General features: G+C 41.1%; 1 protein-coding gene across 1 annotated transcript in view; it reads right to left on the bottom strand.

Moving 5' to 3' along the window:
- The window catches only part of SMAP1 (small ArfGAP 1), a 153138-nt gene that overhangs the window by 91821 nt on the left and 43021 nt on the right, over positions 1 to 18296 (bottom strand). Inside the window, exon 5 of the mRNA XM_021714256.1 lies at positions 10193 to 10326. Coding sequence (XP_021569931.1) covers positions 10193 to 10326 — 134 coding nt within the window. The remainder of the gene's footprint in view (positions 1 to 10192; positions 10327 to 18296) is intronic.

Raw genomic sequence — 18296 nt, 5'->3', positions numbered from 1 at the left:
ACACACTGCACTCCAGTCTGGGTGACAGAGTGAGACTCCAACTCAAAAAAAAAAAAAAGCTAAGCCGGGCTCAGTGGCTCAGCCTGTAATCCCACGCCCTGGGAAGCTGGGGTAAATGGATTGCCTGAGCCCACCGGTTCGAGACCCGCCTGGGCAGGTGAGACCTCATCTCTATAATAAATCAAAAATTAGCCAGGCATGGTAGCGCATGCCTGTAGTTCCAGCTACTTGGAAGGCTGAGGCGGAAGGATCGCCAGAGCCCAGCAGGTCGAGACTGCGGTGGCCGGGAGCAGCCACTGCACTCCGGTCTGGGTGACAGAGTGAGACTCCAACTCAAAAAAAAAAGCTAAGTGTGTAGATGAGGCCACAATTTGAGAAATTCTGTCAGGTAGATGGAATTATAATGAACAATTCTCCCACAAAATAAAAAAAAGGTTGTCTGACCTGGCATTTTCTTGAAGTAAATACATACCAAGAATTGTGTACTGAAAGCTCATTAAGTGTCTGGTTCTAGAAGACACTAAGAAAACTTATCTACAGGTCAAAACCTTGAGATTAAACAATGTTCCAACATACACAGGTCAATAAGGTTAAGACATGAAACTCTCCAAATTACTTTTTTCTTAAATTGGAATTTTATTCTATTAAATATTATTTATCATGGGAATTCTGTAAAAGCAGAGACAATTTTAAAGTTCCTAGAATCTTTTCAGGAAAAAAAAAACCCAGAAAGAAAACAACAAGATGGAACAGCCAAAAACCCATGGACCATACTTACAAGAAAACGAGGTGACTATCCTCACAAACCCCAAGTGCCATCAAGGCAGGACAAGTCATGAACAACCAGTAGAACTGCCTGATGACTACAGCTGATGGGGAGTCTGAAAAGTCAGAGAATAAGACACCACAACAGTCAAGGGACACACAAGCAGGACACCCCAGTTGCCCGACAAGAGGAGAGTGTGAAATGAAAGGATGAAGGCTGTCCACCCGGTCTAACAGTAAGTGCAAGCCACGAGCCACAGCATGCTAGGGCTAGAGCACAGGCTAGGCTGTGAGCAACACGTCTAACCACCAAGGTTCCCTTCCAGGAAAAGCCCCAGACTGAGCACAGAACACCTGGGAACAGACTCAAAACTGAGGGAGGAAGGAACAATGGAGACACAAAAGGTGATGGTCCAGATGGGTGGAGGACACAGAGCAAGGAATGTTAGAAAGCAAAAGACCCTGCTGCTAAACAGCAGTGAGAACAACTCAATGAGAAGGCATGTATAACTAGAAAGCTATCCTGGGCATCAACTCCTTTTCCAATCAAAAGAGAACTGATGTCACATAAAAAGGATCAACTGAAGAGAACCAAGGCCAAGTCTCATACAAAGTTATTATTAAAAAAAAAAGCAGCAAAACAAAGTTCCACAATGAAACCACACCAGAAAAAAATGTGCCCACAAAACAGATAAAAACCATTTACTCATTCAGAATGAGCTAAAAGACATACATGTGATGACAGAACTTATAAAATTAACTTAAAGACATAGGCAAGTTATGAAAGAACAACTAAATTAGAAATGTAAAACTGAGAAACAGTCAGAATTAAAACGATAAAACTCAGGAAAAATTAGAAGTACAAAAATTTCAGAAATGAATATTAAATAAAAATGAAACACGACAACAAATAAACACAACAAATAAAGGCCTAAGAAAAATGGAGAGGCAAAAAAAGGAAAAAAACTTAATTAAAAGGAAAGTGATGAAAATGATCCAAGAGAAGGTGACAAGTATTAGCCAGTCAATGGAGTCAACACAGGTTAGAGGAGTCACTGAAGAAGAAAACTAAAATAAGAAAACAGAATATTTAAAAAAAAAAAAAATTCTCTGAAGCTACAAAAAAAAGTGAAACTACATACTGAAGGAGCACACCATATGCGGGTATTTTTTGTCTAAAAACCCCACATTAGCAGGGCATGGTGACTCATGCCTGTAACTCCAGCACTTTGAAAGACTAAGGTAAGAGGATCACTTGAGGTCAGGAGTTTGAGACGAGCCTAGTCACCATAGCAAGACCCCGTTCTCTACAAAAAAAATTTAAAAATTAGCCAGGCATGGTGGTGCCTGTAGTCCCAGCTACTCAGGAGGCTGAGGCAGAAGGCTGAGGCGGGAGGGTCATCTGAGCCCAGGAGGTCAAAAGTTTAGTGAGCTATGATCCTGCCACTGCACTCTAGCCCGGGTGACAGAGCACCCTGTCTCTAACAAATAAAATAAAATTCAAAAACCGACTTTACATTAAAAATATAGTTAGGTTAAACATAAAAACTCAAAGAGGATTTATCACTCAAACCACAAGCAGAACTCTACAGCGGCTGCTGGAGACGTATCAAAACCGAGGCAGACCCATGCCACTGCAGGCAGCACAAAGACAACCAAGCCAGCGCATCATTTTAATTCTTCTAGTAGCCTCAGTGAAACATTACAAGTGAAATTAATGTTAGTAATATATTTTATGTAAGACATCTTTCTCCTCTGCAGAGCTCACATGGAAAACATCACACTTATCTCAACTTCATCCAGAGACTTGAAATCAGCGTCATGAAAACTCTTTTGCAATAAACGGATGATCTAATTACCCCCTAGTAGTTAACATAAGACCCAGGAGAAAGGATCAAAGCAATACGCTCCAGGATTCTGCTCTAAGCAAAACAAACCCACCAACTTATGTAAAACATAAGCTTCAACTACCTGTCACTATTCTAGATTCTCCCTAGTTCCAGGTTTTTCCTTTTTAAAGGTGGCAGAGGTACCACAGAAATGTTGTACTTCAGTCCACTGTAAGTCATTTTATTTAAAAAAATTAATATGCTTTTAAATAATAAAATTTAACACAACTTTACCTCAGAAAGTCAAAGAGCAGAAAATGTCTTCAATGTATTTAGCCACTTTTATCTCTTACCTCTTATAATCCTTGACATCCCAATTTTACCACTGAATATAGGCACAATCACTGACACAGTACCTGCAGTTTCTGTTGCTTTTTAAAGCTACAGTGAAGTATTAAGGCATCTCCCAATATTCTTTGGCCTTGACCGTAATTTGCCTAGCTATTTGGGAATTCCATTTAAGGCCACAGAAGACAGCAAAGCTTACTGACAAAGACTGGTGAAAATCCCTGATTTGGGCTTCTGTAAGAAAAATTTTTTCCTAAGAAAGATAAAAATTTCAAATTAAGAAAAGTCAAGACATAGTTACTGCTAAGTTAAACTAAAGGCTACACAGTTAATTCATGAGTTTGTCTAGGAACGACTAGGTTATAAAACAAATCTGTATCCATTTAGCTAGTGACTTTTCCCTTATATTAACAGAAAGCATAAACAGCAAAAGTGTGTGTTCAAAAACAGTTCTTTCAGATTCAGAAAGAACATCTGTCTTTCAAATTTAACCAGAGAATCTTGTCACATTCTTTTGAATTATGAGAGTGACAATAATTTTTATCCCCGGAGGTTGAATTTGACTTTTAGAAAAGCTGAATCCCATTGCTAACCATGACATTATATTTATTCAAAGGTAAGTAATCAAAAAGTTTTTTGAACTGCTGTGAGACCTAAAGACAACGGAGTACACAACCAAAGATCTTAAGAGTGGAAGAGACTTCAGAGTCACCTAACTACTCCCCGGCTGCCCACCGGAAGCTTAACTCTTAGCTACACGTTTCCAAGTGGTTGCCCAACCTCTTAACAAGCCATTCCAGTAATGCTGAACTCACTGCCTTCCAAGGACGGTTTGAAATACTGGAAATACTGCCTTTCCACTACCTGCAGATGTTACCTGGGAGCTTCCCCTAAGACAGCTGTATTTTGGGAATTTTAAAAGCATACAGAACACGGGGAGAAAAGGACACAGACCAAGAAGTGAAAAAGACCCTATGTAAAAAAATACAGGATCAATGAGAGGGGGTGCCTGATTTTCTCTTTCCTCCGTTGACTATTCATCGCTGAAGATAGTAAGCATTATCTCACAGAACGTGATCAAACCAAAGACTGATCTCAGCATGTCATTAAAATAATGACATGAATACACTGCATTTCTAGCACAGGCAGCTGTCACTAGGACAATAAAAACACCTATGATAAAGTTTCTAAGTGCTGGAATCTACAATTCAAACATATGCAAAGTATTTGGTACTGTGGCAGATAAATGCACACTAACTACACACAGAGAAATGAGGATTTAAGCTGGCTTTAAAGAACAGGAAGGATTTGGTTTATCAGAAGGAATACACAAAATACATTTCCAACAAGAACAGCAGAACCAAAACAAAACAAACCAAAAAAAAACACACACAAAAAAACGAGAAAACACACCCTCAGATTCTTTTGGCAGCCAAAGTCACCTCCTGGAAAGCACAGAGTGCAAGTCTAAGATAAAGCTGTAGCCAGAGGCAGAGGAGTTTGAATGCTAATTTAATGGGGGAAAAACCATGCGTGACCAATGCAGATCTCCCAGGAGATAAGTATATCTCTCAGGAGATAAGCCCAAAGCATGTTCTAGATGAAGAGGTGACAGTGATGAGAATATCAGGAACATGGTGATGCCTGGGATATGCAGGAGAGAAGAGTGGAATGCGGAGATGGAATGCAAAGGCAGGAGAGGAAGGAGTGAGCGCCCCAGAATACCACAAGTTATTACTCTTAATGGGTACAAGGATATTAATTCAGAACAAACACCAATCTAGACAACCAGTTCATCATTTCAGCTTCAGATTTGACAAGTTACAAGTCAAATAAAGACATCTACCAATCTTAACATTCACAATCACACATTGATAACTATCACTATAACCAATATTTCCCACCTGAAACACAAACAATTTCCTAATTCCTTGTTTCCCATTTCCCCATGGACTATATAGAGGTTTGGTTGCTACTGCTATAGAGCAACAGTTAATTCTAATATCCCATTCTGTATTCTACTCAAATGCACAATGTTATCTGAAAAAAAAAAATGAGCTTTCTTTGCAGAGTATTTTTCATAAAGCAACAAGATTTTTAATTACTTCAGAAGATTTACTGAATATGCAAAGATGAGCAGAAAACACACTCCATGTTGAGATCCCAATGCCCTGACTCAGCCTACCTGGGTAACCTCAGTCTCACAGAACACATGATTAAAACGGACACTGGGGAAATGATAAATGACTGCATGCTGTGGATATCCAACAGCTCTAAGAAAAAATCCATGAACACCAAAGGTCTCTTAGGCAAACTGAAAAAAGGACAAGTCATTGGCCTACTGCAAGTCACAACTGAGAAAATAGAACCATCTGCACCAAAAAATAACTACTGAATCCATAAGCATAACTGAGATTTCGCATGGAGATAGAAAAAGAAAAGACATAAATGGAGAAAACCACCAGGAAAAAAAGGAAAAGCAGAAAAAGAAATAACAAAATACAATGACTAAAGAAAGAGATGTGGGATAGAAATCTTAGCTTCCTTTACAAAGAAAGTGTCAAGAAGGCAGCAGCAAGGTGTTCAGTGAGGCAGAGACCAGCAAAGGGGGATGGGGAGCAGATAGAGCAGGAAGGGGCTAGGCTACTGGGACAGCACAGCAGGGTGGTGGGGAGGGAAACAGTTGGCAGAGGCTGCGGGGAGAGGGGACGAGGGGGTGGGGAACAGCAGGCCAAGGGCCTCCTCAAGAAGCTCAAGGTAACAGGAGGGGAGGGCTAGAAGCTATGACACTGAACACACTGGCCCATGCCCGCTGGTGGCCAGCAAGCCCACATGCACAGAAGGGTCAAGGGCCAGGCAGGAAAGGCAGGGAGCCTCTTCCGAAGAAACTGGCAGGAAATGAGTTCCAGAGAAGGGTGTATAAAGACGCTGTAAGGAATACACTGTCTTCCACAGGGTGGAAGGTAGGAAGGAAGCTGGGAATGAGAAGCAAACAGAGGACCCAGACCACCAGCATCCTCCTTCCCGGCCCTGAGCCAAGAGGACAGACAGCAGAGGACAGGCAAAAACATCCAAAGGTTGAAGAGGAAGGCATAGTCTCTAACTCCCGCTACCAGAAGGAATGAAGCCATGAAGAGAGCCTGGCTCTAGCTAGGACTGCCTTCTAGCTAGGACAGAGAGAGCACAAAGTGAACTGTGAAGATGAATAGAGGAACAGAAACCCACAGACAGCAGAGGCAGGCTCACACTTTGCAGGACGGGCAAGTTCAAACCACATTACAAAAACAGATGCCTGTTCATTGGATGAGCTTGATGCTGCCAAAAAAATAGTGAGCCTCACATCAGTAAGCAACGCTCTCGAAAAGTGAAAAAAGCATCTCATGCTCACTAAAGAATTTTTCAATAAAGTACTAAAAGTAGCCCCAGAAGATAAACACCTAATACATGAAGTACATTTTCCAGTATGAACAAGGGCTCACTAAGCGTTGTACTCAACAGCTGTAGTTCCAGCTACTTGGAAGGCTGAGGCGGAAGGATCACTGGAGCCCAGTAGGTCGAGGCTGCGATGGCCGGGAGCGGCAACTGCACTCCAGTCTGGGTGACAGAGTGAGACTCCAACTCAAAAATGAAAATAAAAAATAAAATACATAAACACAAAAACTATAGTATTTATAAAAGTATGAAAAAGTTGGCCCTTTCCAAAAATTTCAGAAGTACCTGACAATAAACCAGATCAAAGACATTTAATCTGACTATTAATCACACTGAAGAAAATAAAGACGTTCTTAAGGTAAATAACTTCATTTCTATATTAATAAAAATCAAAATAAGTTTTGATAAACAAATTATTTTCTTTTAAAAATAAGCACACAGCAATTCCAACACAGTAAATACAAACTGTAGATGTCCTAAAAATTGACAAATACACACAATACATATATAAATAACTGATAAAATATGTACATATATCAGTTTATAAGTAACACTGAGAGAAATTTTAGTAGTTACTTTTTACAGAATCACACATACACACGCGCGGCGCGCACACACACACACACACACACACACACACACACACACACACACAGAGAACATTTTTATTTAATAGCTTGACTGGGCTTTGATTAAATCCTGTTTCCACATTTATTAATACAGAACACCGAAAGTTAGGAAAGCAATTACCACAGAATGCTGGGTGTGATGGCAGGGAAGACAAGGGTAGAACTACATTCAGAAAAAGCATTTCTCTTACTTCTACAAATAAACACTTGCTAAGCATGTTTCATAGCAAAGAAATTCTTATAAAATATCTCATGAGTATAGCATGCTGCATCACAATGAGATCATTACTTTTCCTATCTTGAAGTAAGAAGCCAAGATAACAGGAATGGCCTCTGAAAGAAAGACATTTCAATGTACAGCAAAACCAACCTAAGGGGCAGAAATCAGTAGTGTTTCCCCTGGGGGCCTTAACAGGAAACTGGCAAAAGAGAACTTTCTGGGGTGATGGAAACACTCTACCTATATGGGCTACTGATGACACAGAATAGACATTTGCCAAGACTCATAAAACTCACTGAGATCTGTGAATCGTTCTCTCAGTAATCATACCTCAATTTTTCAAAAAAAGACAAAGAGGAAAACAAAGAAATGAAGGAGCCAAGGTACAGAGAGAACTGAATTCTATGGAGCATACATACCACCAAGGAAACAGGATATGTGAAACCACTGCAACAGAAAATGGACACAACTAACTACACACCTCAAAATGCCTTAACACCCAATGCTACTAAAAATGAAATAATTATTTGTGCAAATATTCGCAAAAAAATCCATTTATATTCAACAATACCACACAATGGATCGATCTTTTTATTTTCTCAGTAGCACATTTAATAACTGATTCATCAGACAGATGGATAATGAAGCTAAGCTACTTAAGATCAGAAAGTCCTCCAAGGCAGTGGCACTGAAGGGCCTACCTGAGGAACAGATGCACTGACACTACTACGAACTAACAAGCTAACATTCATCGAGTGCCTAAAATGTGCCAGGTACCGTCTAAATTGACCCATATTAACCTATCTGAGCCTCCCAGCAACATCAAAAGCAGACACCAGTACTGTTCTCATCTCATAAACAAAGAAATAGGGGCACCTGAGGCAAAGTATCCTACAGCGACCATACAGGTCTGACTAGCAGTCTGACTCTAGAGACACCGTCATAAGCACCCTGTTCCACCACCTCTTGAGAATCAGTTGCCTTGAAATTTTCTAGGTCAAAATAAAAATTGTGCTTTACTGTTTGGAACTGTGGAGTTTTCACCAATGACTCACTTCTACTGCACAGCAGCAACGGGAAAATGACACCACTGTGCCTGCAAGAGCTCCAAGGCCTTTTGTGGTAACAGAAGTACCAGCCGGCCATCTGACCATGGGATTAGGCACCTCTATGTTTTTAAAGTAAAACTTTCTTTCTACTGATCTGATGTCTGAGTACGGCTCAACCTTACATCTCACCACGCACACCTGGAAGAGGAGCTCTGTGGGGCACAGACAGAGAATCCTTGGGGTCAAGTGCTTATCAGCAAGTCTAGCATTCCAAAATAATAATTCTTATCTTGTTAAGTTGGAGGGTAGAACCAAACAAGAGCTATTAAATACAATTTCAAATATTGCATAACTTATTGTTTTTAAAATCCCTGTTTTTTGTTGTTGTTGTTGTTTTTTTGAGTTGGAATCTCACTCTGTCGCCCAGACTGGAGTGCAGTGGCCGCTCCCGGCCACTGCAGCCTCGACCTGCTGGCCTCCGGCGATCCTTCCGCCTCAGCCCTCTGAGTAGCTGAAACTACAGGCACGCGCTACCACACCCGGCTAATTTCTTTATTTATTGTAGAGATGAGGTCTCGCCAAGTTGCCCAGGCGGGTCTTGAACCCGCGGGCTCAGGCAATCCACTCACCTCAGCCTCCCAAAGGCACAGGATTACAGGCTGAGCCACCGAGACTGGCTATTCCCTGTATTTTTAAAAATCTATTATTTTTCCATGTACCTGTAACCTATTCCAAAGAAAAACCAGTGAGCAGAAAGTTCTGCTCCAAAGTATATAGCTGCCCATCCCAAATAACCTGCTATTCACTGCCTCTCAACAACCTATTAAGAAAAAGTTTTAAAGAACTGAATTGTTAAGAGATTTCATGTTTTGTCCTTGGCTTGAAAATGAACCATCAAAAAGGCAAAAGACACTTGGCCTTAAATGTCTCTCCACAACCCGTTACAAATACCAAGTGATACTGTCAAGCTACACCTTGCATTTTCCTGAAAAAGATTTACAACATCAGCTGAGTATGGAGGTGCTCACCTATAGTCCCAACTACTCAGGAGGTTGAGGCAGGAGGACTGCTTTAGCCCAAGAGTTTGAGACCAGCCTGGGCAATATAGTAAGACTCCATTTCCAAAAAAAAAAAACAAAACAAAAAAAGGGACAACATCATGATATCTGTTACCAAAGTTAAAATACTCTCAACAAATCTAGACTGGTCACTGGGCTGTGTCTTCTAACTATAAGGCCCTGTCTGAAAACCAAGAACACCTCTTTACAGAAGGGAACTCCTTCTAGATTAGAAGTGGTTTCTTTCTTTATCTTTATGCAGGCTCCCTCTACTGACAAGAAAATAAAACAAACGATGGAATTATACTGACAAATTTCATCAACAAAAGAAATAGTATTTTTTAAATACTTTAAAGTAAATATTTTAGATAAAATTCATTAAAAACTGGCATTACTATAGACCCAAAAAGAAATAAATATCTCTGAACTGACCAGTCACAGAGTCAAGGTCTCACTCTGTCACTCAGACTGGAGTGCAGTGGCATGCTTACAGCTCACTGCAGCCTCAACCTCCTGGGCTCAAGGGATCCCTTCACCTAAGCCTACCCAGTAGCTGGGACTACAGGTGTGTGCTACACACTTGACTAACCTTTAAACTATTTTGTAGAGATAAGTTCTCGTTACGTTGCCTAGGCTGGTTTGAACTCCTTGGTTCAAGTACTCTTCCTGCCTCAGCCTCCAAAAGTTCTATGATCACAGGTATAAGCCACCATGCCCGACCAACAGTCAAATTTTATTTGTGGTATATGTCATCTCAATAACAGTACTAGTTTTCAATGCTAATCCTTAGCTGCAAGAAGAGTTAAACATTCTGAAATTATTTTAAGTATTTTTAATAATTTATTGGTAAAGTATTATTTACCTGTATCTGTTCTGCCGTCCATTGATCTAAGTTGACTGATTTAACCCTGGATATATGAACCCCAAGATTTCTATGAATTCCAGCACATCTGATGCAAATAAAAACACCAATATTCCAGGAAGCCCATCGGGGACCTAATTAAAGAGAAGAAACAAAAAAAGCAAGCATTAAACACTAAAATAAATATCATGACAGCGTATTAAAAGCATCCTGGTTTTTATATAACTGTGGAGGCTTACAGAAATCATACACTTGAATTTTCAAATGGTACTGACAGCAGCTTGAAAAGAAGACGTGTCTTCTCTGGCAACCTTCAAGAGTCTTAGTGATCTTACTAATTTTGTTTTCCTAGAAACTTTCCCTCAATCTGTATAAGATTTTGTACTAATTTATGCAAAGTTTTTTCACTCAACATATTTGAATCAGGAGTAGTAATATCCCATAGTAAAAAGTAATTTCTTTATTAAAAGTACAAGATACTGCTTAGAAGACTAACAACAAATAAGAAAGCAAAGATATTTAAAGAAATGAAACATACAATTAATAAGAAAAAGACAACCAACCCAAAAGAAAAATGGGCAAAAAAAAAAAAAAGAAAGAATGGGAAATTCAAGAAGTAATGTATGGCCAATTAACATGAAAATATGCACAATTTCACTGGGAATTAGGAAAAATGTCCTTTAAAACGACAGTGACCTCCATTTTGCACCAAACATATTGAAACAAAATGTTTTAATCTACTAACGCTAAGTGTTAGCAAGAACGAGAAGCAACAAGATTCCAGGAAGCCTTCTTTCAACATGGCTGATCTCACTTGTCAAACCTGAGTCTAAGAAAGGCTACAGATAAGTACATGTAGCTGGAACCATTTACATATGCTGAGAGATATGTCAAACAACAGCACACTGTGTGTTAATTACAGTTTTCCACCTACATCATGAATGCAAGCAGCTGGTGGAGAGGGATAAGGAGGTTGTTGCCAGGAAAATGCCACAGGGTGTGGAGCACATCAGTGACACTGGGCTTCCTGTACTAGGGCAAAGCCACAAACTTTCGCCTCAGAAACATGTAATATGTATATATGAACCGGGGCAAGCTGTAAAATGTTACTCTTGGGTCATGATCAAAAAATTCTGGAAAACACTACTGAAAAGTTCACATATGTATACAAGAATACAAGCCTTAGATGTTTTCTTCATACCTTTGATTGTATTCTTCATGATCATTTTAAATTTTCTTATGATTATTTTGACATATTGCTTATATAATTAATAAAGTAAAAATGGAAAAATGAAAGTATTATCTGAAACTTATGCTAAATATTCAGAAGTTTATACCTAACAAACTTCTATAAACTACTTGATTATGAAAATATAATATAGGGTAGGCATGGTGGTTCACGCCTATAATGCCAGCACTTTGGGAGGCCAAGGTGGGAGGATTGCCTGAGCCCAGGAGTTCAAGATCAGCCCGTGCAACATAGCATCTTTACAAAAAAATAATAAAAATTAGCCAGGAGTGGTGGCACATGCCTGTAGTCCCAGCTACTCAGGAGACTGAGGGAGGATCATCTGAGTCCAGGAAGTTGAGGCTGCACTGAGCCAAGATTGTGTCACTGCACTCCAGCCTGGGTGACAGAGTAAAAAAAATAAAAGAAAGAAAGAAAGAGAGAGAGAGAGAGAAAGAAAAATATAGATACAGTAGGAGGTATCAATAAAAACAAGCTTTTTTAGAAAATGCAAGCTTCTGTTTTAAGTACATGCTTTTTGTCTGACGGTGACAGTTACTCTACAAAACATTACAGTCAGTAGTTGTTTTATAGTAAAACAAAACATGTCCCCCAAATTCCTCAATTACACAGGAAGCAGATTATGTATATACATCTTATCCCAAAGTATCCTGCTTTTAAGTCTGAGAAAAGACATCCATGAACGGCACACACCCATGGGAATATCTGTGACTGTCCAGACAGAGCTGTCTCCTAGCTACTCCACTGTCTCATTATTTCTCACCCTTACCACAGTCTGTCTGGAAACTACACATTACTCTAAGGTAAATAGTTACACACAGATTAATAGCTGGAGGGTTTAATTATTTTAGCAGTTGAGACACAAACTAAGACAAGATAACTAAGAAGTGCACAGGGACCTCCTCAGTTAGTGTCTCCCAAGCTCCAGGGTGTGCACACATCATGGGGATATCACAGAAACACAGTCAGTCTGCAGAGACAGGGCACCTGAACATCTGCATTCCTAACAAGCTCATGGGAAGCCTCAGCCGCTATTCAGATCATAGTGTGAACAGGAGGGTTTAACCACACTGACAAGCCTTCAACCACACATTCAGAATACTTCCTGATTCACTCTCACACACCGACTGTGCTAAGTGGTGGTTTTAAAAATAAAAAAGAACAAAATCACCAGAAAGACCTGACAAGGATTCAGTGACAGAAAATGCAGTAACAACAGAGCAGGCAGAGAACGGGTCTGCAGTGCTGCACCTGGGACACAGAGCATCAAGATCCTGTGAATCAGAAGGCTCTGCAAGAGGACTGTTGAGGGCTGCAAATGACAGAAGCAACTAAGAAGGCAGGACCAGAGTGCCAATGGACAGAGACACACATGATGTGCATTGGCAATGACAGTGGCAGGCCCAAGAACAAACAGCGCAGAGCACTGAGTCTCAGGGAGAAAATGAGAGCAGTGCACAGTGAGAGGACAGGGGTTTTTTTGTTTTTGTTTTTGTTTTGAGTTAGAGTCTCACTCTGTCACCCAGGCTGGAGTGCAGTGGCTGCTCCTGGCCACCGCAGCCTCGACCTGCTGGGCTCTGGCGATCCTTCCGCCTCAGCCTTCCAGGTAGCTGGAATTACAGGCATGCGCTACCATGCCCGGCTGATTTTTTTTTTTAATTTATTGTAGAAATGAGGTCTCGCTGCCCAGGTTTTAAAGAAAAGATATCCAACAGTACCAACTGCTTCAGAGACGTCAAGAGGAACGGGGCTAGGAAGGCTGGAATGTCTAGGTAACTAACTGCATGGAAGGTCATTGTGTACACTGGTGGTACATGTTATGGAGACAACTAGGGGAAGAAGGAGGGAGTACAGGTGAGGGGGTGAGGAAAGCTGTATTTGGCAGTGATTGAAGGAGTCAGGGACAAACCACACAGCTATCTAGGGAAGAGTGATGAGTGCAGAGAAATCGTCAGCATACAGACCATGAGAAATGATGTGATGTCTCCATATTGAAACCATAGCTGGAGGCAGTCCACAAGAAACATTTAAGACATGTTTAAGAACACCAAGGAAAATGAGGTATGGCGGCACACACTTGTAGTCCCAGCTACTCAGGAGGTTGAGGCAGCAGGACTGCTTGAGGCCAGGAGGTTGAGGCTGCAGCAAGCTATGATCGTACACACTGCACATCAGCCTGTGCGACAGAGCAAGACAGCATCTCTTAAGGAAATAATGTACCAAGTAGGTTTCAAACAAGCAATAAAAAGGTCTATAAACAGCCACTTTTACATCCCTAGGGCAACCATAATAAAACATTGACACTCCGAAATGTTAAGTGGATGCTGCCCAAACGATTTCTAGTACCTAAGAACAAACCAGCACAATCAGTATGTATACAAACTTCTACCATCTTAATTCAGCTCCTACACCTGCTTAGCATGCATGAAAGACCTTAAACAGAGCTGAGTGAGGAGACAAGGATCCCTCCAAAAGAAGTCTGGGTATCTGGCACGTGCCATTCTGCTATCAGGCCTAGGAAGGCCACATGGCAAAAACAAGCAGCAATTCACTCCCTGCTATTCTCTGCGGGGCACAGGGCAGACAAATACGTCCAGAGTTCATGCCTGTCAGCCACCTCCAGAAAGCAGGTGAGACAATCGCTCTGGTTTCAAGTCACGGGTCAGCTCAGCCATGTGACATCACCCTTCATGAAGGTCTGTTGAGCCTGACAAATCTATCCCCTACACTATTGGGATAATCAGTGAATCCTGATGAGGTTCCATAGATAAGATAATAGAATTGAATCAATGACAATTTCCTGATTTTAAGACATGTACTGTGGTTATGTAAAAAAAAAAAAAGTCCTTGTTTCTGGGAAATACACATTAAAGTATTTAGGGGCATGGGAACATTTTGGCTATAAATTCAAGAAAAAAGCTGTGTGTGCGCATATCTATATGTAGGAGAAACAGAACAAATGTAGCAAAACGTTAATATGTGAGGAATCTGGAGGAAGGCTAGGAGGGAGCCCTGTATCAGCACAGTTTCCTGAGTTGCTTTCTTGCACCCACTACAGAAACAGCTTAGAAATGAACAGAATACTTGAGCATGACACTCAAAAAGACAAAAAAATTTCCTGAAAATTATCCCTTTATTCACATAACTTTCCTGAGCATCAGTTTCTTCATCTGAAAATAAAATACTATCATCTTCCACTTCAAATAATTGTCACGAACATCAAAGACAAAATGCCTTTTAGCTACCAATCATTTTTGCACAACTAAAAAGTCCTCTTCTCGGTATCCCACACTTCTCCTTGCTAATTCCATCTACTGTATTTATTTACCCTGGACCTCTGACGGAGAAAAAACAAAAACACTAGAAAGGAGCTTCCAGGGTAAAAGGAATGGTAATAAAATATTATTTTATCTCAGTCACCACTTTCAAACAATTTGCTCTACCAACTAGCAAGTGACCATTCATGTTCCCATGAACAGCACCAAAAGAGATACAAATATAAACTCCCTGAAGCCCAGTATATCATCTTCTCAAAAATGCACACAGAAAAGTAGAGGACCAATTCCTTTTTTTTTTTTTTTGAGTTGGAGTCTCACTCTGTCACCCAGGCTGGAGTGCAGTGGCATGCTCATGGCCACTGCAGCCTCAACCTGCTGAGCTCAGGCAATCCTTTCGCTTCAACCTTCCAAATAGCTGGAACTACAGGCACACATCACCACGTATGGCTTTTTGATTTATTGTAGAGATGAGGTCTCACCAAGTTGCCCAGGCTGGTCTTGAACCCGTGGGCTCAGGCAATCCTCTCACCTCATACTACCAAAATGCTGGGATTATGAGGGTGAGCCACTGCAGCCAGCCTTATTTTTATTTTTTAAATAAAAAATACTTTATCTTTGGAATCTGTTGCTCTGGTTTTTGTTTTCATATTATATATGTGATATTATTTAAAAGTTGAAATGAAAAAACTTTTTAACTGCTCAATCTCCAGAGGGTAGTAGTTACGAAGTTTAATTAGGACATATGTTAATTTAGAATCATTACTTATTCCAACTTGCCATGTATCAGGTACATTATTTGTTTAATGTATCCCACAACCATGTTTGTCAGGTGTCTGTTTTCAGCACCATTTCACCAATAGAAAACTAGAGCTCACGGAGGGTGTCCAGTCTCCAGAGTGAAGTGATGGAGGGAGTTGTGGTCAGGATATGTACGTATGACATATATGTATACAAATGACAGAAAGAAATGCTTCTTGAATAATGTTTACTTACTGTAAGGATGCACTGTTTGGGGCTGTTGATGTTACCCTGAAATAGCAATGGTGTCTACTGGTCGCTCTGCAGCATGAAGCTGTGTGCATACCTAGGCTCTGCTCACTCCTGACCTTGAAGATAGCACTGTTTTGTGCTCTTGGTGCTCATCCTGGACTAGCAAAGGTGTCTCCTGGTCGTTCTATGCAACATGAAGCTGCTAGTATACCCAGGCTCTGCTCATTCCCAACCTTGCACTGTTGCAGCCATTCTGGCTTCTGTGCTTGAGCTGTTCTAGTGTAACCACCTACTTGTGGGCTGTCAGAAGAAACAAAAAGTTATGTCTTGACGTAAAAATATGTCCTTTCTCTCAACTGGATTTTTACTTTAAGTAAAAACCAGTGAGCTTATTTCTTGTGCTTAGTGCAGATTGTGTCTACTGCTGATGCATTTTTTGAACTTGCTTTTTCTTGTGGTTTCATACATAGCATGTTAAGCTGTTTCTTTGAGAAACTTTAATCTGGCTGTTCAGTGGATGATCTCATAAACCACTGCCGAGTAGAGAGGCTAAGGGTCTGCTGAGTAGAGGTTAAGGAGTTCAAGGGAATTTGTGATTTTGGTTAAAATGTATTGGCAATTTTCCTCTCTGTTTTTCTGCACACTTGACATGTTATCATAATTAAACAGATTTAAGAATTAATGTAATCCTATCTGCATTTAATAAATGCCTTAGAAAAATGGAAAAAATTGTTAAACTTTCACTGAACCACCAGATGGCACTCTGTTAATTTAAGTGAAGGTGCCCACAGCATTTTCTGAATTATGTTATGGGTACGTTATAGACTTTAGGTGGGAAAGCATAATCAAATGATAAAAAGATCTAGGATTCAGGAATAGAAGAAAAAGTGGAGCCAATGACTTGTAATGTATAGCCCTAAGGTATATCAAACAAACCAGTATTTAATATGCACTGCTCTTCTGACCTCAATGAGCATCTTTATAACTTTTTTCCTTTTTCAGTCAGTCTCACTCTGTTGCCCAACTGAAGTGCAGTGCACAGTCATAGCTCACCACAGCCTCAAGCTCTTAGGCTCAAGTGATCTTCCCACTCCAACCTCCTGAGTAGATTGAAACTACAGATACTCACCACCACACCTGGCTAATTTTTGAATCTTTTGTAGAGACAAGGTCTCCCCTTGTTGCTCAGTCTGGTCTGGAACTCCTGGGCTCAAGAGATCCTTCTACTTCTGCCTCCCAAAGTGCTGGGATTGCAGGCATGAGCCACCGTGCCTGGCCCGTTTTTGTTTTTTAAATTCCCTGTTGGGTAAATTGTACATCTTTGTTCACTTCTGGAGATTTACATTGTTCTTTTATTTGGAACATATTTCTCTGTTTCTTTATTGCCTTTCACTCTCTATTTTGCTTTTTGTGTGTTGAATAAGACTACTACCTCTCCTAGTCTTGTGAGACTTGTGTTGTGTAGGAGGTGGCATCACCAATTAGCCAAGCCATAAAGTCGAGGTACTTCTCAAATTTTCCTGGTTGTCCAAACCGCAGTCTTTGTTGTTAGTGCCCTCCAGGAAATTAGGGTGTGCCTCCTGCCAGTGTCCCTGAATAGACATGTCAAGAAGCCAGTCTCTTGAGACGCAGCTGGGAACCATGGATTTAGATGTGTGTTCTAACTCCTGTTCTTGGGTGCAGTAGAGAGCCTGAGGTCATCTTCTGCTCATTCTGCATTCAGCTGGGGAGAAGGGAGATTCAAGATGTACACCAGGGAGTAATCAACCTGCACCTCTCACCAGTGGAACAGAGAGGACAAACTCAGCTGCTAGTAAACTCAGGCAGCTTAAACAGTTTTGGACAGGGGAAGCACTCTACATCCTGCAGAGATGTCTTTGCACACACTGGGACCAAGGAGGAGATAGTCTGGAAGGCCGATGTTGGAAACAGAGCGGTTATCGCCGCTGGGTGCCAGGCTCGCACAAGACCTGCCTTGTGTGTGAGAGAAGGTGAGTGCTCCTAACATGGTTGGGGTCAGCTTCCCACACACTGGTTGCTGGTCCCACACAGGTGGAGACTTGATTAGCACATAGCAGCGTGTGGCCGGAGCCCATGTGCTAAGCTGAGAACATACACCTGTGCTTTGATTACCTACTCCAACCAACCCAAGTCCATGCTCTCCCGCAGCAGTGCCCCACTCCAAGATCAGGAAAGCTTGTCTCCCGGTCACTCATGCTCCATGCCCATCACCAGTGTCTGGTGGCCAACCTTCCCCTCCAGACCAGGGAATCTGCCATTTGTCAAGTGCTGAGCCCAGACTTTGATGGGAAAAGGGGAGACACAAATCACACCTGAAGGCAGTTTCCTGGTGGGAATGCTTATGGGCTATAAACAGGGAAGAGCTGCCAGGGGTCCCATCCTCCCACTCAGTCACTGCACTAAGCAACAAACAGGGTCAGAAAACAATCGGGCTGATCTGACCATGGGAAAAACTCTGCAACAGAAAGTCAGTTTGAGTACAGTGCACTGTCCAACAAGAGTCACAGAGCAGAAATAAATATCTTCTCTCTCTCCTTAAGTAAACTATTTTGAATGACAGAAAAGG

This window comes from Carlito syrichta, unplaced genomic scaffold, assembly GCF_000164805.1.
Source record: "Carlito syrichta isolate Samal-C Ts95f unplaced genomic scaffold, Tarsius_syrichta-2.0.1 Scaffold305546, whole genome shotgun sequence".
In the NCBI taxonomy this organism is placed as follows: domain Eukaryota; kingdom Metazoa; phylum Chordata; class Mammalia; order Primates; family Tarsiidae; genus Carlito; species Carlito syrichta.
Note: the sequence above shows the minus strand (reverse complement) of the source record. Positions and strands in the feature narration are given on the sequence as shown.